Source organism: Colobus angolensis, unplaced genomic scaffold (assembly GCF_000951035.1).
Source record: "Colobus angolensis palliatus isolate OR3802 unplaced genomic scaffold, Cang.pa_1.0 Scaffold270, whole genome shotgun sequence".
Classification (NCBI taxonomy): domain Eukaryota; kingdom Metazoa; phylum Chordata; class Mammalia; order Primates; family Cercopithecidae; genus Colobus; species Colobus angolensis.
In genome coordinates, this window is record NW_012115933.1 from 3,332,312 (window position 1) to 3,357,787 (window position 25,476).

General features: G+C 39.6%; 2 protein-coding genes across 3 annotated transcripts; both read right to left on the minus strand.

Annotated features, from left to right (window-relative positions):
* Positions 1-5,971: 5,971 nt before the first annotated feature.
* Positions 5,972-10,927, minus strand: IFIT5 (interferon-induced protein with tetratricopeptide repeats 5). Of its 2 annotated transcripts, XM_011947863.1 has the most exons (3): positions 9,987-10,927; positions 7,176-7,644; positions 5,972-7,031 (listed from the first exon to the last, which is right to left on the minus strand). In XM_011947863.1, the coding sequence occupies exons 1-3, from the start codon at positions 9,989-9,991 to the stop codon at positions 6,201-6,203; spliced, it is 1,305 nt and encodes a 434-aa protein (XP_011803253.1). In that variant the 5' UTR covers positions 9,992-10,927; the 3' UTR covers positions 5,972-6,200. The 2 variants fall into 2 exon arrangements, with proteins under 2 accessions (XP_011803253.1, XP_011803252.1); XM_011947862.1 differs by having other exon boundaries at positions 5,972-7,644.
* Positions 10,928-14,022: 3,095 nt separating this feature from the next.
* Positions 14,023-25,476, minus strand: IFIT1 (interferon-induced protein with tetratricopeptide repeats 1). Its single transcript, XM_011947865.1, has 2 exons — positions 25,305-25,476; positions 14,023-15,730 (listed from the first exon to the last, which is right to left on the minus strand). Exons 1-2 carry the CDS (start codon positions 25,307-25,309, stop codon positions 14,299-14,301), a joined length of 1,437 nt encoding a protein of 478 aa, XP_011803255.1. The 5' UTR covers positions 25,310-25,476; the 3' UTR covers positions 14,023-14,298.

The following is a 25,476-nucleotide window of genomic DNA, read 5'->3' on the forward strand; positions in this document are numbered from 1 at the left end:
AAAACATCAAATATCAGATTATACTGTACAGCAATAATGACAAAGTTAGTGATTAAATTTACTTTAAATGTGTAGTGCATGTGAAATTATGTGGGGATGCTATTTATTTATAAGTGAAATTGCTTTCAAAGGAGAACGGATTATGTTACAATGAAAGTTATTATGTAGAACTAAGCAACTCAATGAATTTGGTTACTCATCGGTGGATTTGTGACTGAGTATTGAGGATAAGAGGACAGAGTTGCTCTGTTTAAGAAAAACGGAAGAAAGGTTTTGAAGGGAGAAGAGGAGACACAGGGAAAGAGGCAAAGCTCAGAATAATGGAAAGAGGCAGGAATATCAATAAATGGTTGGGGATCTTTCCTTCTTTTCTGCTTTCTTTGCTCCCTCCATTCTTTTTTGTTTCCTTTCTGTCTCCCCTCTCCCAATATCCCACCCTCTCACTTCTCTCCCTTTTTCTTCCTGAAAAACAGAGATTATCTAATATTAACTTTAAAGTTGTAGATTTTTCTGTCTCCTCAGATCTTCTCAATAAAGGATTTTTATATAGAAATGACCTGTAAGTGATTTGAGTTTTGGTGTTTGTTCAGTTTTTATATTTGTTGTTGTTTGTTTGCTTTGGTGAGATTTGCTGGAGTTGATGGGGTATAGAAAGGAAAAGCATGTGAAGAGAGATGAAGTTACTCTTGAACCAAATTAATATTTAATAGAATTAGGGACTCACAGCCACGTTCCAAAGTCCATGGCCTGGAGGCTCAAGGCAAACTCAGGGGATGTTAAAGCGCAGGTGACCCTAGCCTTAGTTGTTACATGTGTTCCAGCACCCTCCACCCCTCCTCATCCCCCACCCCTTCCCTTTCCTTTTTAAACTGATAAATAAAAATCGTATATATTTATCATGTACAACATGTTTTAAAATATGTATACATTGTGGAATGGCCAAATCCAACTATCTCCTTGCCTTCTTACTTTGCTCTCCACACTGGGTGAGGGTCTGATGCTGGTTGGTCTTTGCACAAGGGATATATCCTTCCTTCCAAGGATGAAGGACTGGGTACGTATTCTGGCTTCTAATTGTTTACTGGTTCTTCAATCTTCCAAAATACATGGCTTCCCTTTGTGAGGAATTTATTCCAAATCTTTGAATTCCAAAATCCAGTTCTGGAAACAAAACATCGCTTAGATCTGTATCTTTTCAGTCTCTATTCTTCTGCTATGGTTTGAATGTTTTTGTTTCCTCCCAATTCATGGATTGGAAGCTTCATCTCCAATGCAACAGTATTGAGAGGTGAGGCCTGAGGAGAGATGTTCCTGAGGGCTCGGCCCACATGACTAGACTAATGCCCTTATCAAAAGGGCTTGCAGGAGTGGGTTCTTGCTCTCTTCTGCTTTTCTGCCATGTGAGGAACAGAGTTCCTCCCTTCCAGAGGATGCAGCATTCAAGGTGACATCTTGGAAGCAGAGACCAGGCCCTCACCAGACACCAAACCTGCCAGCTCCTTGATCTTGAACTTCCAGTCTCCAGAACTGTGAGAAATAAATTTCTGATTGTTAAAATTACTCAGATTCAGGTATTCGATTATAGCAGCACAACAGAAACTAAGACCATTTCCCTTACCTCTCTTCCCCCTTCTCTTTTCCAAATCAAATATTATAACATTGGAAAGATAGATTTATTTATTTATTTATTTATTTATTTATTTGACAGAGTCTCACTCTGTCACCCAGGCTGGAGGAGTGCAATGATGTGATCTTGGCTCACTGCAACCTCTGCCTCTTGGGTTCAAATGATTCTTGTGCCTCAGCCTCCCAAGTAGCTGGGGTTACAGGTATGTGCCACCATGCCCAGCTAATTTTTGTAATTTTACAAAATTACAAAGAGATGGGGTTTTGCCATGTTGGCCAGACTGGTCTTGAACTCCTGGCCTCAAGCAACCTGTCTGCCTTAGCCTCACAAAGTGCTGGGATTATAGGCATGAGTCACCACACCCAGCCATGTTTTGTTCTTTAATCATAATTACTGATCCAAAAAGTTGAAGAACAATAAATGACATTTATATTATGTAAACATTATTTACCTACAGCCAATTAGAGTCCTCTAATTACATTTCTTTCACTAGATGTGTCAGTTTGATCTAAGATGGGATGTTGAACGTGCAAGAAATGTATTCGGGTAAACACCTCTGAGAAAAAACAGGAAGAGAGCAGACAGAGGCTGGGAGAGCCGTCCAACTGTGATGCAGGTCTGACCCCATATGTAGGAGACACAGAAGGAAGAAAAGTTGGGTAAAAACATCTTAGATTACAGTATTGTTTTAAGGAACATTTGGCAAGGCTGGTGGGGAGTCCTTGAGCTGAAATTGCTCATCAGAGAAGTACTGCATCTCTCAGGAGAGGGCATGACTTAGTATCCTTGCCACACTGGGAAGCATGGCCTCAGTGTAAATGTAGTGATAGATTTCAATGTGTAGAGATGGGACCTTCAGACAATTATAATCCCTGTAGCTAGAGATCTGAGAGGTGCTTCTCATTGCTACCACATTAGGGTTACAATGTTATTACACTTGAGCTACTCAAAGGAGACTGTTCTAATTGTCAAGGCCAAATGGATTTTCACTTCTTGTAATTTGCCAATTATATAAAAACTTGCCACATTGTTTTATAGTTCCGTCATGTTCTTTAATCTCAGTAATGAACATATTCCATAAAAGGACTCTCCTTGGGCCTGCCTGTGTTATAGTTGATGTCACATAAGCATAGTCATATCATGGCCAGATAAACTCTGTCAATTGATGTTTAGCCTACAACCAATGATTCCCAGTAGAAACTATAAAATGGGCGTAAGTGCTACTGAACCAGCAGCCAGGAGAAAGAAATTATGGTCCACAAATTAGTTGTGAAACCTTAAGTCATATCACCAGTCCTGGTCTCAATTTTCATATCAATAAATTGGTTGGAGTAGGGATTTTCTCAAGGTTCTCCTGATTTTAAGGTTCTGTGTTATCTACAAGGTTGTTCCTGAACTGAAGTAATCTGCATCGTTGACCCAATCTAGAAAGGAATAGTGACAGTTTGTATTGCTTTTGAAACTCTGGCTGATAGCATGTGATCAACTGCTAAGACTATTTGTGCACCCAGAGAGAAGAGCAAATATCTTTAAGAGCTCCATGACTAGGAAGTCAGTTTTTCTGCCAGCTGATTTGTCATTTGTTGAAAGGGTTTTTCTCAGCTTTTATGAGTCAGGGAGCGTACCTTTAGTGCTGAATGAAATAGTTTCCAAGAGCACCTTCAAGATTTGGAGAGGAGGCACTTCTTTTCCGGAAGGGCCAAATTACCCTGAAGAGCAATCACAGCCACTTTTCTGGGCATATTTATAAGTTTGTCTAATAGGCAAGAAAATAACTTGGGCCTGGAATCATAGGATTCTTATCAGGCTTGACAGGATGAGTTCATCTAACTAAGTAGAATTTGGACCCATTTCAGAGACTTTGAATCAGTTGGTAAGGGCAGCTTTCAGAGGTAGGTGTAGGACAATATACAATTCAACTCAGGCAGCTTTTATTAGAGTATTATATACCAAGTACAAGATGAGGAGTCCAAATGCAAACTGGATATTCAAGGAACTTAGGATTTCCTGGTTTAAGCCTATTAGCCTAATTAATTTTATTCCATTTATACTTACTTTTCACATTGTAGATCAGTAGCTCCCAAACTTTGCTGCACAAGTTCCAACTGGGAAATCTAAAAATCATGATTCCTGGACTGCACCCCATGCCAAGTAAGTCATTCTCTATGGGGTGGGACCCAGACATCCATGTTTTGTTTTAACTTTTTAGGTGATTCCAATATGTAGCCAAGTTTGAGGAACAATGTTGTAGACATTACTACTCAAAATGTAATTAGAAAAACAGCAGCAGCATCCTCACCTGGTAGTTTGTTTAAAGGGCAGAAATCTCAGGCCCCTTCTGTGTATGAACACAGCTCTGATTTATAAAAACAAGTTAAATGATGAAGCAAATAATCTTTTCTATGATTAACTGTCTGAGTAACCCCTGAATGTGAGTTTTTTGAATTATGTGGCAAGCGATGGAAGTTATGTACTTTCAGGTGGGAGAAATGGCCTGCTTTGCTAGAATATCCTAATATATTTCAAAGGGACAGATGTGTCTACTGATAGGTCAGGACTTCAGTGCTGACTTTCTGAAATTCTTGAGAAAAGATCATTCCCTTCCTTGTTCTTCCTTAATAGCTCAAACATAATAATAATAATAAACAGAATTAAGTAAAACAAAAGATTAAAAAAATTAATACATGAGATACACTGCAGTATATATGTATGTCTGACTACGTATAGAAAAAAGATCTGGAAGGATACATATCAAATTGTTATAAGTTTACCCTGAGGGTGTGAAACCGTGGTAGGGTAAGGGGACTGCTCTCATTTTTAAATTCACATATTTTTGTAAATTTTTTTTTGAAATTTACAATGAGAATTCATTATTTTTATAATAATCAAACCATAATAGAAATTTTAAAGATAATAAAAAACAAAAAGTAAAACACACACTTATATAATAATTTTTTTTTTTTGAGACGGAGTCTCGCTCTGTCGCCCAAGCTGGAGTGCAGTGGCCGGATCTCAGCTCACTGCAAGCTCCGCCTCCCGGGTTTACGCCATTCTCCTGCCTCAGCCTCCCGAGTAGCTGGGACTACAGGCACCCGCCACCTCGCCCGGCTAGTTTTTTGTATTTTTTTAGTAGAGACGGGGTTTCACCGGGTTAGCCAGGATGGTATTGATCTCGTGACCTCGTGATCTGCCCGTCTCGGCCTCCCAAAGTGCTGGGCTTACAGGCTTGAGCCACCGCGCCCGGCCCCTCACTTACATAATAATTTTAAGAGTTACATTGGAGGAATGGAGAATTAAATCACATGGTACGTTTCCACTAATACTGTGATGGTACGTAATTGTGTAGTCTATAATCAAAGAAACTACATTAGATAAGCCACATTAAGTAACATTCGAATTAAAAAGTCCCCTGGGATAAAAGCCCTCAAGCAGTAACCCCTCAAGGTGGATATTAAAACTGAAAGCCTCGCTTAACTCTTCCTGGAGTAACTACATGAAAAAAACAACACTCTGAAAATTTCACCTTAAAAAAAAAAAAGCTTCATAGAAGTCACTTTGAAATGCTACAATAGCCAAAGGCCAGAAATTGAGGGTATAAAAACGCTATTCAGAACAGATTCAAAACTAGTACACTGAAATATTGGTAATCTATGGGGGTAGGTTAGGGACATCTTCTTTTTCCATTTGTTTATCATTTCTCCCAATTTCCCAATGGCTGCTTTATATCTCAATAATTTTAACCTAAAAATATTGTAATTTTAGCTGGAAGGAATAAAATTAATTGCATATAGATTCATTGCAGATTTTTTTTATTAAAAAAAAACAGAACAATTTGAGACTCACTATTTTCCATTATTTATTGTTTTCCCACATAATTATTTCTAACTACTTAATAAACATTTGGGGATTGAATTCCTGAAGTTACATATTTAAAATTTGAGGAAATCTTTTTTCTTCTCTTCTAGTGTTTTCATTTTATTGAAGTCACTAGAGATGACAAACTTTTTTATTATAAACTTTTTTCCAACAAAAAAGATATTTTAGGTGACTATTAGATTGATAGCTAAATATCCTCATCAAAGTCAAAACATTTGTAACTAAAAAGTACTGTCTTTTGCAAACTACATAGTTAAGAGCTTAACTATTAATAATGTAATTTTGTACTCCTGGAAGAGTATTCCTGATCTAGGTATCAAAGGTTTACATAGGAATATATTTACTACATAATATGAGAAATTTGCCAAAATGTAATCTGCAAAGTGTTATAAAGAGCAGAGATAAAAAGCTCAGGTCTAATGGCCATACGATTTTTAAAAGTTACAATAGCTAGAATATTGCTATTTCTCAACGGAGTATAGTATTTTAATTAAAAAGAAAAAAGAAAGAAAACTACACAAGATTCATCATAATGCATATAAAGTATTTAGCACAATGCTTGGTACACAATAACTATTCAATAAATATTAGTTCTATAATAAACAATGGATTAAAACAATAAAAAAAAGAAAAACAAAAAAACAGAAGAACCCAAAATGGAGAGAAAAACTTAGAGCTAATTTCCTAGAGTGTATATTTAAATGGCAAGTCGGAGATCACAAAGCGCAGTAAGGAATTCTGCATTTTCTGGATCTATCTTTTGTGCCTTCTCATAGTACTCAGCAGCTTGCCTCTTTTCTCCTTCCAGCTTGTAAACAAATCCTAGGGCACTTAAACTCTGCACATCCAAAGCATTGTGACAAAGCCTCTTGGTAGCCAATTTCTTCAGAGCACTTGTCAGTTTGGTGCGAAGGGGTGATCTGTCTTTGACCTTTAAGGCTTCTAAATAATGATGGATGGCAGTATTTTCTGATTTACGGTGAAATTCCTGAAAGCGGCCATAGTGGTAATGGATCTGATGTTTGTGATCATCCGTTATGTTCTCCAGACGAAGAGCTTTCCGGAAAATGTCCTCAGCATTGCTATACTGGCCTCCTTCAGCATACATGTTGGCCAGGTCTGTGTAGGCAAATGCAAACATAGAGTCTCGTTCCATGGCTGCTTTGAAATGAAATATAGCAGATGAAATCAGCTCATCAACCTTTAGTTTATCCTTTCCTTTAGGTCTGTTGTGTGTGGCCTTCTTGATTTGGATCATTTGTGCCCTGTAGCAAAGTCCCATCTGGTGATGCAGGAAAGAAGAAGTTGGTGTCACCTCCAAGGCCTTTTTTAAAAGTTCGAGAGCTTTGTTCCAGGAATTTTTTCTCCTGTAGAATTTGGCTGCATAACGAAGGACATAAGGCTGGGATGATATTTGGTCCAGGATTTCTTCAATATACTTTTCCCCTTCAGCTTCTGCATGTACATCTTGAAGCTTCAGTGCCAGAAAAACCTTAATGTAGCTGTTATCTGGGTTCAGGGTAACAGCCTTTCTCAAAGGCCCCAGAGAAAAGCTCTTTACAGACCCCTCTCTATCAGAATCATCCAGTCGATACACTGTGATAGCATAGCCGATGTTAAATTCTGGATTGTCAGGTTCCACTTCCAGAGCCTTCTCAAAAGCCGCTTTAGCCTTTTGATAATACTTTCCTCCAAATTTCAAGAGTGCCCACCCTTTCTCACAGTCAATCTCAGGACACTCCAACTTGTAGTTAGAAGGACTGGACAATTTCTTGCAGACGTTCCCTATCTTACCTGTATACTTCTGAGATTCCTCAAGCTGGTTCATGTGATAATACACCCAGGCATAGTTTCCCCAAGTGACCAGGCTTCGTACTTCTTCTTTGTCTGAGTGTTCTCGCTGGATTATTTCTTCTGCTTCTTCCAAGCACTCAAGGGCGTCTTTATTTTGGCCTTTTAGGTGTTTCACATAGGCCAATAGGTTATAAAGTGCAAGTCTAGATTTTGTGGTAAGAAATTCAAGCTGTTGTCCAATTGTATCTTCCACCTCAAACAGATCAATGTCTTCCTTAAGTAAATTCCATGTAAAATGACATTCTAACTCCAACAGAATGGCCTTCAAGGGGTCCTTAGGAATTTCACTGTCAAAGATAAAATACTTTTTAATTTTTGAATAAATACAAGAAATAATTTTCTAAACCTTAAATATTGTTCTTTGCATAACAACTAATTTTATCCCTATTTGATCTTACAGTTAAAGCATTAGGTTCCCATAACTTTATACTAGAGTTTCTTCTATGTACAGTTATGTCCTAGAAATATTTCATTTAAATTCTCACTATTTATTGCAAAAACACTTCTGGAGAGATGACAGAGCTTTCTGTATTACATGCATCTATTTCCTTTTGGCAATCACTAAACCGCTGAAAATTAGGAATAAAGATATACATATTCAATAATTAATATGAAAATTCCATTTCTGTATTGAGTACTGATTCTGACTAGGAAACCTGGTAAAATTGTTCCTTGGCAATTGTTCCTTTCTCTAGTGTAACTGTACCAAAAACATGGGCAAGACATGCCATGTCCTTACAGCCTGCTCAAATCCACAACAATATTGCTTTACCAGCCCTCTGCCTAAAACAAACGCTTGTTTTGAAGGTCTCTACCAGCCCAGCCCAAGGAGGATGAGGAGGGCTGCTCAGGTATTATGAATGTGGTTGTAAGATCTCAAAGGGACATTCAATCAGGTACTGAAGTGGTTTCTCCAGGCTCTGGAATTTATGCACAACTGGACACCATGAGAATTTTTACTGTTGAAACTTTGTCTACTTAATTTTGTAACTGTCTCTGGGAAGCTGATAAGAGAGAAGCTATTGCATCAGAAGAGGGTATCTTTCAGTAATTCTGTTCTTCTGCTAGGAAGAAGCAGTCTTTCATTGTCCTTGGGAGACAGTCCCCAATGGGGCCGAGCCCTTTTCCTCCCCATCCTGCATATGTACGGTGCACACCACCCTCTTTCTTTTTTTTTTAAGCCCCTTCCTGATAGCACTCTCTTTTCTTAAAAATGTTGGATGTGGCCAGGCACAGTGGCTCACGCCTATAATCCCAACACTTTGGGAGGCTGAGACCGGCAGATCACGAGGTCAGGAATTCGAGACCAGCCTGGTCAACATGGTGAAACCCCCGTGTCTACTAAAGATACAAAAAATTAGCCATGAGTGGTGGCGCACGCCTGTAATCCCAGCTACAAGGGAAACTGAGGCAGGAGGCTTGCTTGAACCCGGGAGGCGGAGGTTGCAGTGAGCCGAGATTGAGCCATTGCACTCCAGCCTGGGTGACAGGGCGAGACTCCGTTTCAAAAAAAAGTTAGATGTGTGGGTGGCACTTAAACTTTTTTTTAACTTATAATAATGAGAATAGTTAACATTTATTGTGCAAGTATTATGTGCTAAGCAGTCAATTGCTAGGATTTATTATTGTCCTTTTCCACAGTCCCAAGAGATGGTCACCATTAATTTTTACAGATAAGGAACAGACTCACAGAGTTTGAGAAACTTTGAGCTCCAGTCAGGATTTAGAACAAGGGACTATCTGCTTTTAGAGCCCAAGACCTCAACCTTAACCTCTTATTCCTCAACTCATTAAATGCGAAAGGTTCACTAACTACGTGCAGGGCAGGGTACTAGCCCCTGGGGATACAAAATGATTAAGAAAAGGACGCCATCATACTGAATCAGTAAAGGGGTCACATAAAGAAATCCTCATAAAATAGCTGATTGGGTGGGATGATAACAATCTGTGCTTGGTACAGAGGTAGCTCCCCGGAAGGGAAGAACTCAGACCCAGAAATCGGAAAGGCAAAATGTCAGTGGCAGGCGAATGTGACGCCTGGAGGGCTGCGACCGCGTATGCCACACCGAGGGAATGGCAGCTGGAAAGAGAGGCACGTGACAGGCCTAAGGAGACCCTGCATGTAGCAGCTGCCCCCCCACCCCGAACGGCCCCGGGGGGCTCTGCAGGCTCTGACCAGTTTCCCGGAGGCGGCGTCCGCATGCCCAGCACGGTCACCGTCGCCGCTTCCGAGAAAAGCCGTCGGGTCGCGCGGGGTGGACAGACCTCCTGGGGGAGCGTCGCTCCGCACACGCCCTGATAGTCCCGACGTAGACGCCAGGGATGGGGCAGGCTGCCGGGGAGCATCTCCTGTTCCTCCTCCCTGACCGGCCTCCTCAGGCGCTCGGTAAGGACCGGACTCTGGAGAAGCGTCCACTCAGCCACCCTCCCCGATAGGCCCGACTTCAGACGCCGCGCGCCTGGACAGAGCGCCTGGGGAGGGTCCCCAACGCAGATGCCTGGCTGCCGGGTGCGAGGGGCTTGGCCCCTGAAAAGGCCGCAGAATTGCGCTGGAAATGAATAAAAGATGCCCGGTTTGAAACAAAGGTCAACCCGGGGCTTGGGAGGAGAGGCAGAGGAAAACCCTTACCTCATGATGGCAACGCTCTGCAGGCCGTCAGGGCGGCGCGGGCCCTCACGCGCTCTCTCTCTCCTCAGCACCTGGGACCGAGGGCAGCCGCGCAGTGGGCGGGCGGGTGCGCGTGCGCGTGCGCGCGCCCGTCACGCCGCTGCAACCCTGGGAGTCGGCCGCGCGGCGCCTCTTTGTTGAAGGAGGGACCCCAGCCCCAGCTAGAACAGGAAACTGGAAATTGAATCTGATGCCCGAGCTCTCAGAAATCGAAACTTAAGAAATGGAAACTTAACGAAGCTTCAGAAACCGAAACTTAATAGAAGAGCTCAAGAGCCGCGGCCAGACGTTTGCGGAGTCCAGGGTTTTTCGGAGTTGAATTTGCAGCTGGGCTCCTGCACTTTGGTCTCGGCTCTTATCTGCCTCTCTGAGTCCGCTGAGTTCGCGTGCTGCCCGTTTAACTGTTTGTTTATTTGAGACAGGGTCTCACTGTGTCACTCAGTCGTGATCTCAAGCGATGCGCCCGCCTCTGCCTCCCAAGGTGCTGGGATTACAGGCGGAAACTGAAGTCCCTGCTTCCACTCCAGTCTTTTGATTCAACAAGCAACACGGCAATGCTATACATCTATGCTGTTATTTCTGTTGGGTGTAAACTAGAGAAATTTGGAGCTAAAATCTATATACATTTTAAGTTTTGACGAATATTGCCAAATAGCTTTAAAAATCCACTCCTACCCACAATTGTAGGAGAGTGCTTCTCTTCCATACCTTCACCAATGGTGCTTTGTGTAATGAGTACCCATTAAAGACGAGAGTGGTATTGGGATCTAGGCAGAAAATGTCAAACACCCACCCATACCTTAAACATTTTGTCCCCTCTGAATTCATTCGGCAGATATTGACAAACAACTGTAAGAGCCAGTACTTGTTCAAAGTACTGTCAATATAACAATAAAGAAAACAGAAACAGGCCTTACCCTTATTGAGTTAATGTCTGTATTCAAAACCTCAATATCCTGTCCGTAATTCACCTTTTGCATTGATTTTGATTTTTTTTTTTTTTTTTTTAAACAGTATCTCACTCTGTCGCTCAGGTTGGAGTGCAATGGTGCAGCCTCAACCTTCAGGGCTTATGCGATCCTCCCACCTCAGCCTCCTGAGTGGCTGGGACTGCAGGTGTCCACCACCATGTCGGGCTCATTATTTTATTTTTTGTAGAGGTGGGGTTTTGCCATGTTGCCCACGCTGGTCTCCACCACCTGGGCTTGAACATTTTTCTAATCCTTAAACATTGTTCCACCCACCTTGGCCTCCCAAAGTGCTGGGATTACAGGCATGAGCCACCATCCCTGGCCTGATTTTGAATTTTTAAAAACATATTGCATTGAAATATTGTCTACCTTTATCACCGAGCTTCTGGCACCCCACTCCCTAAGACTTAGTGCCTCAAGCTAGTGCCTCATTTAAGGCAATCGCTTCTAACAGTTGTACTGTCTTATACAGAAACTGCTGGTCACATGTGGCTATTAAAGACCTGATTTTTAATTTAATATAAATTTAAAAACTGATAATCAAGTTAATAGAAAACTTTAAGGAATATTTGGAAAAACTTCGGTACACAAATCTACGTTTTTTAAGTTGCAAATTTTATGAAATCTAAATACAGAGCAAATATTTCCGATGATTATCCTCAGCAAACTAATGCAGGAACAGAAAACCAAACATTGCATGTTCTCACTTATAAGTGGGAGCTGAATGATGAGAACACATGGACACGGGGGGAACAACACACACTGGGGCCTGTTGGAGGTGGGGTTGGTGGGAGGGAGAACTTCAGGAAGTACAGCTAAGGGATGCTGGGCTTAATATCTAGGTGATGGGATGATATGTTGGTGATGGGATGATCTGTTCAGCAAACCACCATGACACATGTTTACCTATGTAACAGACCTGAACCTCCTGAACATATACCTCTGAATTTAAAATAAAAGTTGAAGCAAAAAATGTACTTTCAGTGAAAATTTAGCATTTAATTTGAGATGTCCCATAATCTCTGTCAGGACAATGGATGAAATCAATATCTACTGGAAGGAGTAACAATATTAAATAATTGAAGCAAAATGGATTGGAAGCCCAAAATTTGGAGATTTTCTTGGGGTGCTCTGTGAACCAAATCTCCAGAACCTGTGAACATGTTACTTTACATAGCAAAAGGGAATTTGCAGATGTTATTAAATCAAGGATTTGGGGATGGGGCGATGATCCTGGATTATCCAGGTGGACCTGGTGGGTCCTTAGAAGAAAGAGGCAAAAGAGTCAGAGGAGAGAAGGAGATGTGAAGAAGGAAGCAGAGAGAGAGAGATGTGAAGCTACTACACTGTAGGTTTTGAAGATGGGTGAAATAATTCAGGCAGCCTCTGGAAGTTGGAAAAGGCCTAGAGCCTCTGGAGGAGTGTGGCTGTGTCAATACCTTGACTTTGGCTCATTGAAACCCATTTCAGGCTTCTGACCTCCAGAACTGTAAGGTAATAAATCTGTGAAATTTTAAGTTACCAAATTTGTGGTAATTTGTTACAGCCACTACAGGAAACTAATATATTCTCCCCTAAAACATATACAAGAATGAAAGCTCAAAAACATTGCTTCTTTATTTTTTCCTTCTTATAATATTATGTGTTGTGCATTGCCTTTCAATAAAATGTGATTATTCATAATCAAAGGTGATTGTTACCAATGATCTGATTATTTAGCAACCTTTCATGTAATATTTCTTGATTTAACTAGATTAATGTCAGCAAATGACTTAGTAAATAGTGCTTCAAATAAAATGGCATAAAACAAGATAAACTCCTTGAAACAATTTCACATTGAATTAAACCTAAAACATCTTCATGGAGAAAGCTAACCTTTAATTGACTGTGTACTGCTATCTGTGTTTCTCACTAGATTGTAAACAGCATGAGGTTTGGGAAGAATATTTGCCTGTTTATTACAGTACTTTTGGTTTCTTGCACTGAAAGCTATTTGTTGATGATGTTGACATAAAATCACAAGCAGTATACATTTGGAGAAAACTTTTTTTTTTTTTTTTTGAGACACAGTCTCGTTCTATCACCCAGAATGGATTGCAGTGGCAAGACTCACTGCAGCCTCAAACTGCCCGGCTGCAGCAATCCACTCACCTCAGCCTCCTGAGTAGCTGGAACTGGAGTTCCAGTTGCACGCCACCACACCCAGCTAAGTTTTTGCGTTTTTTGTAGAGATGGTTGGTTTTGCCATTGCCCAGCTGCTCCTGAATTCCTGGGTTCCTGTAGTCTCCTGCCTCATCCCCTCAAAGTGCTGGGATTACAGGCATGAGCCACTGCAGCCTCCCCTCTCACAACCTGCAGCCTGGGAAACAGAGCCTACCACAGCAACCAAAAGCAGACTCTTGGAGTGAGGGAGGGTATTACAGAAGTTTTATGCTTGGTAGATTGGCTAGACACACATATTTAACAGGTTATGGGGGGCTATGAATATTCATGAGGAGCAGTCATAGAAGAGTGGTACACAAACATGTATGTTACAAGCATTCTGTGTTCACTTTGTGGTGGAGACTTAACATTAAAATGCAGCAAAATTAGGCTTCATATGTCAAAAGGTGAAACAAAGGACATTGAGGCACCCTGTGTGCAGCCTCCATGGACTGGCCAGAACCAGTCTGTGGGCGGTGGTCACTCATCCGGAGGGAAGGCTGATCAGTTGTCATGTGGAACCCGCGAGAGGGGAAGGGAGTCTGGCTGTGGTGCTAGGTGGAGTGAGCTAGGTGAAGTCAGCCAAGGAGTGAGTCTTCTATTCTTTGTTTTCCATGGGTTTCTGTTTAACTCAGTGGAAAAAGTCCAATGGCAGTTAGCAAGGGAGGGGATACAATGAGGTGTCAATGATCTCTCATCTCGTCATGGTTGGGAAACTTAGTTTTTAAGGTTTCTGGGGTCTCCTTGGCCAAAAGGGTCGGTTCAGTTGGTGGAGGAGCTAAGGATTTTATTTTTATTTCACAAGAAAATGAATGAATTAAACATTTAGTGTAAGTCCAATATTTTATTTCCTACAAAGTTACCTAACATTTTTTTCTCGACTACATAGCACTTATACAAATAATTTCTGTCTTTCTTACATGCACACACACATTGTTTCACTAATTGTTGACTGCAGCTAATATTTTGTCAGATGTAATTATTCAAGAATGACATCATTACAGTGAATTATAATGTTTCTGAAAACAGTAAGCAGAAAAGATGATTAGTACGTTAGCATAAAATGAAATGAAATGTGAAAGTGGCTGATATCTGGGTGCCTAAGGACCTTGTCTCACAGAGTTCTCAAAGTCAGCAGCCAGTCTCAGGGCCTGCTCATAGTACTCCAGGGCTTCATTCATATTTCCTTTCAATTTGTAGACAAACCCAAGGAGGCTCAAGCTTTCCAGATCTAATGAATTTCTCTGAAGTTTCCTTAAAACCAATTTCTTCAAAGAATTGATACTTTTATCCCTTATGAATGATGCCTGTTCTATTTTTATGGCTTTTAAATAATGGATAATTGCATTGATTTCTGATTTCTTTTGAAATTCCTGAAACCGAGCATACTGCAAATGTATGTCTTGCATTGTTTCTTCTACCACTGGTTTCATGCGTAACAGTTTTTGAAAAGTTTCTTCAGCTTTTCCGTGATTGCCTGCTTCTATATACATTCTTGCCAGGTCTAGATGAGCCACCTCAAATGTGGGCTTTTTTTCCACTGCAGATTCAAAATGAAATATGGCTGATCTTATCATTTTGTCTATCTTTTCTCTATTCTGCCATCTAGGCTGCCCTTTTGTAGCCTCCTTGATTTGAATCATTTGTGCCCTATAGCAAAGCCCTATCTGGTGATGCAGTAAGACAGAAGTGGGTGTTTCCTGCAAGGCCTTTTTTAATAACTCAAGAGCTTTATCCACAGAGCCTTTTCTTCGGTAAAACTTCGCTGCGTATCGAAAGACATAGGTCTGTGAGGACATGTTGGCCAGAGCTTCTTCAAGGTACTTTTCTCCTTCAGCTTCCTGTCCATTATCCTGAAGCTTCAGGGCAAGGAGAACCTTAATATATCCATTGTCTGGATTTAGACTGACAGCCTGCCTTAGGGGAAGCAAAGAAAACTGCCTGTAACCCTTTGCGGCTACTTTAAAGCCGTCCAGGCGATAGGCAGAGATCGCATACCCAGCGCTGAATTCAGGGTTTTCAGGGTCCACTTCAAGCGCCTTTTCAAAGCAGGCCTTGGCCCGTTCATAATTCTTTCCTCCACACTTCAGCAAGGCCCATCCTTCTTCACAGTCTATTTCTGGACACTCCATTCTATAGCGGAAAGGATTTGAAGGCTTCTTGCAAATGTTCTCCACCTTGTCCAGGTAAGCCTGGGCTTCTGCCAGTCTGCCCATGTGGTAATACACCCAGGCAAAGTTGCTCCAAGTCACCAGACTCCTCACACTTGCTTGGTAGGCATGTTCTTTCTGCATTAAGTCTTCAGCTTCTTTTAAGCTCTTCAGGGCTTCCTCATTCTGGCCTTTCAAGTGTTTCACATAGGCTAGTAGGTTGTGTATTCCCACATTGTATTTGGTGTCTAGGAATTCAATCTGGTCCAAGACTCTATTTTCTAAATCAGGCATTTCACCATCTTCAATGAATAACTCCCATGTGAAGTGACATCTCAATTGCTCCAGACTATCCTTGACCTGATGATTATCACCATTTGTACTGTAAAAACAAAAACAGATTTTCTTTGTTAGGTGAGGAACAGCCAGAAGAAAAACGTCAGATAAGACACCTTGTATTTTAGTGCTTATCCTTGAAAGGATCACACTTACTTAGATTTCATTAAAGTTAATGTATTTTTAAGTTATTCATGGACTGTTGATATTGATATTGTTTGCTTGGCTTCATATGCTAGCTAGAGCAATTTCCAGCCAAGTAACTATTCTGTACTTAAGAGTCCTATTTGTAGAATGGAGATAATGATGGTATTTATCACACTCGGTTTGGTGAGGATTAATAAACTTACATATGTAAAGCACTGAGAGCATATTATATGCTATATAAGAGTTTCTTATCTTAATATTAAGATAACTAGGACAGAGGTCAGTTAGAAATGCAGAACCTTAGGAAACATTGACTTTAGGACCTTACTCTGCATGGAATGCAACGAATTAAGACCACATGAAAGAGAGAATATTTGACCAGGGTTTTAATTTTTTTTTCATTTTTTTACTTGGAAATAATTATAGATTCACAGAAAGTTGCAAAGACAGTACAGAGATCCAGTGTACCCTTCACCCAATTTCTCCAATGATTCTATCTTACACAACTATAATACAATAGTTCAAAACTAGAAAATTGACACTGGTACAACAATGCTTTTGTATAGTGCTATGTCATTTTTTTCACATGAGTAAACCTATGAGACCACCAGTTTGACAAAGAAATGAAACTACTCTTCACTACCACATCTCCCTCATATTACCCCTTTATGGTCACATCTGTCACCTCCTCACCTTTACTCCCCTAATCCTTGGTAACCACTAATTTGTTCTTTGTCTCTGTAATTTTGTCATTTCAAGAATGTCATATAGACTGGTTGTGGTGGCTCATGCCTGTAATCTGAACACTTTGGGAGGCCGAGGCAGGTAGATCATTTGAGGTCAGGAGTTTGAGACCAGCTGACCAGCATGGTGAAACCCCGTCTCTACTCAAAATACAAAAAAAAAAAAAAAAAATTAGCTGGGCATAGTGGTGCATGCCTGTGGTCCCAGCTACTTGGGAGGCTGAGGCAGGAGAATCGCTTGAGCCTAAGAGGCAGAGGTTGCAGTGAGCTGAGATTGCACCACTGCACTCCAGCCTAGGTAACACAGTGAAACTCAGTCTCAAAAAAAAAAAAAAAAAAAAAAAAAAAGTCATCTAAATGGAGACTTTCATATAAAAGGATAGTTCAATATACAAAAATTAATCAATGTAATATATCACATTAACAGAATGAAGGGAAAAAATACATGACCATCTCAATTGATGCAGAAAAAGCATTTGACAAAATTCAACACCCTTTGTGAAAAAAACACTCGACAGACTACAGACTACTAATAGAGGAGAATGATCTCAGCACAATTAAAGCCATATATGAAAAACCTACAGTTAGTATCATATTCAATGGTGAAAAAACGAAAGCTTTTCCTCCACCATCAGGAATGAGGGAAGATGCTGCTTTCACCACTTCTATTCAACATAGTACTGGAAGTTCTAGTCAGAGCAATTAGGAATGAAAAGGAAACACAAGACATCCAAGTTTGGAAAGGAAGGAAGAAGTAAGATTATCTCTGTTCACAAATGGCATAATTTTATATATAGAAAATTCTAAGGATTCTACACATTAACAAATAAATTCAGCAAAACTGCAGGATACAAAATCTACATGAAAAATCAGTCATATTTCTATACAGTAACAATTAAAAAATCCCAGAAGGAAATTAAGAAAACAATCCCATTTACAATAGCATCAAAAATAAAATAATACTTAGCAATAAACTTAACCAAGGAGGCAAAAGACTTGTACACTGGAAACTATAAGACTGCTGAAAGAAACTAAAGAAGCTATGAATAAATGGAAAGACATCTTTAGAAGATTAGAAGACATTTAGTGGATTAGAAGACATAATATTAAGATGTCAATACTACCCAATACTACCCAAAGTGATCTACAAATTCAATGCAATCTTTATAAAAATCCCAATGATGTTTTTTGCAGAAATAGAAAAATTCAACATAAAATTCATATGAAATCTCAGGGGATCTCAAATAGCCAAAGCAATCTTGAAAAAGAACAAAGTTGGATGTCTCACACTTTCTGATTTCAAAACTTACTACAAAGCTACAGTAATCAGAACATTATAGCATTGACATAAAGACAGATATATAGACCAGTGAAATAGAATAGAAAGCCCTGAAAAAAACCCTTACTTATCCGGCTGTATTAGTTAGCTCAGAATGTCATAACTCAATATAACAGAGTGGATGTCTTAAACAACAGAAATTTATTTTCTTATAGTTCTGGAGGCTAGAAGTCCTAGATGAAGGTGACAACCAGTTTGGTTGCTGGCAAGGAATATCTTCCTGGATTGCAGATGGCTCCTTCTTGCTGCATCCTAAAGTGGCCTTTCCTCGGTGGCAGAGAGAGACAGAGAGAGAGTGAGTTTTGGTGTCTAAGGACACCAGCTATGTTGGATTAAGGCCTTGCTCTTGCGATTTTATTTGACCTTTATTACCTCTTTTTGGATTCTATCTCCAAATAACAGTTCAACATAAGAGGGTTAAGGCTTCAACGTAAGAATTTGGGGTAGGGGTGGGTTGGGAGTGCACAATTCAGTCCATAACAATGGCGGAATGATTTTCAGTAAGAATGTCAAGACCATCTAATGGGGAAAGGACAGTTTTTTCAATAAACAATGTGGGAAAGCTGGATATACAGATAAAAAAGGGTAAAGTTGGACCCTTACTTTATGCCATATATAACAATTAACTCAAAATGGATGAAAGACCTAAATGTAAGACCTAAAATTATAAAACTCAGAAGAAAACTTAGGGAAAAATCTTCACAACATTGTATTTGGCAATTGGCAATGATTCGTTAGATATGATACCGAAATTACAGGCAATAACAGTAAAAATAGTTAAGCTGGACTTCACCAAAATTAAAAACTTTTATGCATGGAAGGATACTATCAACAGAGTGGTAAGACAAATCACAGAATGAAATAAAATATTTGCAAATCGTGTATCTGATAAGGAATTAATATACAGAATAGATAAACTCTACAACTTAGCAACAAAAAACAATGATTAAAAAAATGGGCAAAGGACTTAAATAGACATTTCCCCAAAGAAAATATAGAAATGGCCAATAAGCATATGCAAAGATGCTCAATATCACTAATCATTAGTGAAATGCAAATAAAAACCACAATGAGATACCACTTCATGTCTGTTAGGTTAGCTATTATTTAAAAAAAAAAAAAGGAAATAACAAATATCGGTGAGAATCTAGAGAAATGGAAACACTTGTGCACTGCTAGTAAGGGGGCAAGTGCTGTGAAAAATGGTATGGTAATTCCTCAAAAAAATTAGCCATAGAATTACTATTTGATCCAGCAATTCCACTTTTGGTTTTATACCCAAAAAGAAGTGAAAGCAGGGACTCAAGCAGATATTTATTTGTCCATATTCATAGCAGCATTATTCACACAGCAAAAGGTAGGAGCAACTTAAGTGTCCATTGATGGATGAATGGATAAACAAAATGTGGTATATACATACAATGGAATATTCAGCCTTAAAAAAGAAAAGACATTCTGATACATGTTACAACATGGATAAACTTTGAAGGTGTTATGTTAAGTGAAATAAGCCAGTCACAAAAGGACAATATTGTGTGATTCAATTTATATAAGGTACCTAGAGTGGCCACATTCATAAAGACAGAAAGTAGAACAGTGATTAACAGGGACTGGTGTGCTGGGTCTGTCCCGCAGACCCTGACTGATGGATGAAATGAGTACTCAGACACAGGTATGCAGTGTAAAAGCAGTGAGGTGACTGCCTGGCTCTAATGGCCAGAGAACATCTCCGAGAAGCTGGAGATGCTTACTTTTATTCAGTGCAGGCACAATGCCGAAAACCTGGAGCCAACACAACCTGTAGGTAATTAACATTTATAAGTAAACAAGCCTGTTTAATATAAATTCCCCCACACTCCCTTGTACCTACTCCTTGCCCTCTGCCTCAGGGTTATAGAACAGCTGCCTTCAGCTATTCTCCTCCAGGGCTCTGCAGAACCGTCTGAACTTTCAGAAGGTTTGCATTCTTTCCCATCACTCTGACTGATCCTCCACACCGAGGGAGGAGGGAATAGGAAATTATTGTTTAATGAGTACAGAGTTTCAATTTAGGAAGATGAAAATTTTCTGGAGATGGATGGTGGTCATGGCTGCACAATAAAGTGAATGTATTTAATGTCATAGAACTGTACACTTAAAAATGGTTAAAATTATGAATTTTATGTTATATATGTTTTACCATAATGAAACAATTTATGATTTATTTATGGCAAAGGTGCTCTAAACAAAGTAAATAGAAAAACAATAAAAATATGGAAAATGTTTTTAATATGGAGAAGATTCTCATTTGTAATATATAAACTGTTTTGCAAATTGGTATTGTTCAACAGACCACTGGAAATCTATATGAATAGATAATTTGTAGAAGAGCAAATATAAATGGCCAATAAATATGAAAAAATAATGCTCTGGATCAGGACAATGACTCATGCCTATAGCACTCATGCCTATAGCACTTTGGGAGGCCAAGGCAGGAGATTTGCTTGAGGTCAGAAGTTTAAGATCAGTCTGGGCAACACAGTAAGACCCTGTCTCTATAAAAAGAAAAAAGATGCCCTAAGCCTCTAGTCATTAGAGAAATGCAAATTAAAGAAGCAATAATTTATAACTTTATTCCACTCAGATTGGCAAGAGTTTAAATGGATGAGGTTACAATTTCTGAAGCCATGAATTATTATGGCGTTCAAGATCAATCTGATGATAGTCATGAAAATTTAAAGTAATTAAAATTAAAATTAATGATAGTCATTAAAATTACATTTCCTTCAACAAAGTAATTCCACTCCTCAGAATCTATCTCCCAGAAAAAAATCACTAGTACATAAGGATGTATGCTCAAGAATATTCATTACCAACACTGTGTACATTAGCAACAAACTGGATATATTAATAGGGAATGGTTAAATTAATTAAGTATATCTATACCATAGAATATTATGTAGCCACTAGACTACATGAATTAGATCAAAACTAGTTGAGTTTGATGGACTTTCATAATATACAGTTAATCAAGAAAAGTGAATTGTAAAGAAGTGTCCAAAACACTACCCTATTTTTTGTTTTATAAAGAACCAAATCCTTTTATATTTGTTTGTGTGTGATTACTCATGTATGGAGAAATATATGTAAGTATACTTACAGCTCATCAACAAGAAGACAAGCAATCCAATTTAAAAATGAGCAAAGGACTTCAGTAGACAATTCTCCAAAGAATAATCACAAAGGACTAGCAAACACATGAAAAGATGCTCAACATCATTAGCCACTAGAAAAATGCTAACCAAAACCATGAGGTATCACTTCTCACCCAGTAAGCTGGCTACAATAATAATTTTAAAAAAGGAGAATAGGTGAACAAGTATTGACAAGTGCTATGGTTTTGGTATAGTTTGACTGTCCCCACCAAATCTCCTACTGACATTTGATCTCTAGGGTCACAATTTTGGAGGTAGGGCCTAGTGGGATGTGTTCGGATCATAGAGGTAGGTCTCTCATGAATGACCTGGTGCCATTCTAGTAGCAGTGAGTGAATTCTCATTCTCATGAGACTGGATTGGTTCTTGGGGGAATGGATTAGAATGGGTTGTTATAATGTCAGGATGCCCCCTGGGTTTAGACCCTCTTTGTATGTGCTTCCCCTTTGACCTTCTCCAGTGTGTTTTGACAGAGCACCAAAGCCCTCAACAGAAGCTGAGAAGATGCTAGCACCATACTTCTTGTACAACCTGTGGAACTATAAGCTAAATAAACCTTTTTTCTTTAGAAATTGCCCAGCCTCAGGTATTCTTCTATAGCAACACAAAAAGGACTAAGACAATAAGGATGTGGAGAAATTGAAACCCTCATACATTGCTGGTGGAAATGTAAAATGATGCAGCTGCTGTGGAAAACAATGTGGTGGTACCTCAATAAGTTAAACATAATATTTACCATATGACACATTCCTGGGTATACATTCCTGGATGTTCCACATCTGGATATATACTTAAGATAATTAAAAACAAGCATTCAAATAAAAACTTGCACACAGATGTTCATAGCAGTATTATTCATAATGGCGAAAAAATGGAAACAACCCACATGTTCGCCAACCGATGGATAGAAAAATGTTAATATATCCCTGAAGTGGAATATTATGTAGCCACAAAAAGGAATGAAATACTGATGCATGACACAACAGGGATAAACCTTGACAGCACTACACTAAATGAAAAAAACTGATCCAAAAGGTTACTGCTGTATTTTTTTTTTTCCTAATTTGGTCTTGAGGTCTCTCTCATGAGAGTGGCTACAATCTATAGCCCTGCCTTGAAAGAGCTCCAGGGTATTTGGTCATGGATATTTACAGTGTGCCTTTCTTGGGGTATTTCTTTATTTTGATGAATAGCCTAATGTCTAAAGGCACATTTACAATGTGCCTTTCTTGGGATGTTTCTTTATTTTGATGAACAGCCTAATGCCTAAGTGTCTGATCTATGTGTAGGTGTCCCCTTTTATAGGAAACTTGTTTATACTGGGCGGATGCCCTTGTGCTTCTTGCCTGACATGTGTTTAGTTTATTTCTGCCAAGATAGCCACTCTCTCGGAAAGCCACGATCAGTGAAGAAGTTGGGTTTGAGTGTGTTGGTCAGGTGAGATACAAAGGAGGCAATTGAAAAAAAAAAGTATGTGAAATCACAGAAGCAGCTTATTACTTACAGATCCAGAAAGAAGAGGGCAATATGCCTTGCAGGGCCAATGGGAAAGGGGGAACCATTGAGGACATGCATGCTCAACCAGCGAGTGGGGAATGTAGGCCCAAGCCTTTATGGGAGGCCAGGGTGTTACCTAGGTGGGTTTCCTGCGGAGAGTTCTATTTGGTGGGTTTAGAGTAAGCAGGTGCAAGTTTTGCCAAGGGGTCATGGTGTGACCGAGAGGTGGTCACTGCAGCGCATCTACCTGGTCCATATGGGGGGTGAGGTCAGTGGGGGCAAGTCAAATAGGTCATACCCTGCTATGCTATAGGAAAGTGGTCACCAGGAGGTAGTTATATAAAGCAGATATCTGGATCGATCACATTGAGGAACTGGAAAAAGGTGAAGAACTAGAAACTGTGTCAAGGGTGACTGAGCCCCGCTTCTGGAATGAGAAAGTCCAACTTAATATTCAAAAAGGGATGCTTAGGAAATATAAAATTATAAAAATCCAGTATAACCACATAGCATGTGTTTCCATTTATATGAAATATCCACAATAGGCAAATCCATAGAGACAGAAAGCAGATTAACAGTTGCTGGGGCCTGGGGAAAGGGGCAAGTAGGGAGTGACTGCTTAATGGCTATGGAGTTTCTCCACATAGTGAGAAAAATGTTCTTGAACTAGATAGTGATGATGATTGAACAGTAGTATCACGAATATACTAAATACTACTAAATTTATACTTTAAATTAATTAAAATGATAAATTTTATTTTACATGTATTTTATCACAATAAAAATTACATTGCTAAACTGAATAAAATTCTACAAATTATATATACATATATATATATTATTTTCTGTAGTACATGTTGACATAAACATAAAAGCAGGAAAACATAAAAGCAAACGAGTTTGCCATCTGAAAAAATCTCATGAGCCCCCACTGGCACCCTTTGGGAAACATTGATTTAAAGGTTTAATGAAATATCATTGAATGTAGAGATCCTGGTCCATATCTCAAAGCTACCACTTATTGTCTATGTGATCTTAACATTTCTAAATCTAAGATTCTTTATTGTAAAATCAGGATGATACAGCCATGCACTGCATAATGATATTTTAGTCCACAAAGGACCACATATTTGGTGGTGGTCCTATAAGATTTTAATGCCACACTTTTGCTGTACCATTTCTATGTTTAAATATGTTTAGATAAACAAATACTTGCCATTGTGTTGCAGTTGCCTCCAGTATTCAGTACAGTAACATGCTGCACAGGTTTATAGCCTAGGTGTGCAGTAGGCTACACCATCTAGGTTTGATGTTTGCACAATGATGAAATTGCCTAACAGCTAAATTTCTCAGCGTGTATCCTCATTGTTACATGATGCATGACTGTGTAAGTACCTGCCTCCTAAGTATCTTTTGAGAATTAAATGGAATAATTTACATAACACTTTTAGAAGCCAGGCTGGCACTTACTAAGAATTCAGAAAGTGATAACTACCTTTAGAACGTTTAATATGATTATGATTTAATTATCAGCACCCACTCCATCTGTTTACAGAGGAGGGTTCATCATAGGCCTGTAACGTGCATTTTCTGGAATTTTTACCCCTTCAAAATTTTGGCCACTGGAGCACTGAGGGGAAAATTTACAAATCAGTATTAACTAATGGTGTTTTGTTTTGTTTTGTTTTCTTTTGTTTTGTTTTGTTGAGACGGAGTCTCACTGTTGCCCAGGCTGGAGTGCAGTGGTGCAATCTCAGCTCACTGAAACTTCTGCCTCCCGGGTTCAAGTGATTCTCCTGCCTCAGTCTTCTGAGTACCACCATGCCCAAATTTTTTGTATTTTTAGTAGAGACGGGGTTTCACCATGTTGGCCAGGTTGGTCTCGAGCTCCTGACCTCAGGTGATCTGCTCACCTTGGCCTCCCAAAGTGCTGGAATTACAGGCGTGAGTCACCTCGCCTGGCCTAAGTAACAGTTTTTAAATCAGCTGAGGAATTCCCACATGAAGCCCTTTAGGTAAGGAAGATATGGATCTTCCCAAGCAGATGTGGACCATCTTCAGTCAAGGATATACCAAGAGCCTGGATTTTCCAGGGAAGAGGCAATCTGTTTATCTTAAGCTCAGTCTGATTAAGAAAACCTGTTGTAAGAGGCCAGAAGTGCAGAAAGTGAGACCAGAAGCCTCCGGAGGAAGGCTGTGAGCTTTTCCTACCACATCTCCACTGTATTACCCACAAGACATCAGAGAGGCTGCAAGACTGAGGCTTTCACAGTCTTGTGGGTCCTGCTTTTTCTCTGTGGTAAGAAACCAGCAGAAAGCAATGCCTCTACCCAGACAAGCTGACCATTCCTTCCCCAGATCAGACAGAATTGAATCTGATGGGAAGGAATCTCTCAGATTGGGATCATTTTCTCCCTTCCTGGAAAACTCTTTTCCCATTTCCCTCGCCTTCTTTGGGCTACAGCATGAGGTAAGCTTCCTCAAGTTCACACTAACAAACTAAAAATGCATTAATTAAACAATTTATGTATGTGCGAACGTGCACACACATGCATGCACACATTCAGTCCATAAGCAGATACTCAAATTGAGGAATTAGAAAACCTGACCTCACTGAGATCTAACCTGTTGAAATAGTATTTAATTACCATTTTTTCAAAAATTTTAGATACTATGGCAGAGAGGCAAAGAAGTCCTTACCTCATGGTTGCTGTGAATTAGGCAGCTGTTCTGCAGGGTTTTGCTTAGACAGGCTCTTCTGAGATCTGGCTGTTCTGTCTTGTAGATTTTCAGTTACGTTTAAACCCCAAGACAGGGTTATATAAGGGAGCTAAACAACAGCCAATGGTGTAAGCTGTGGGTGTGTCCTTGC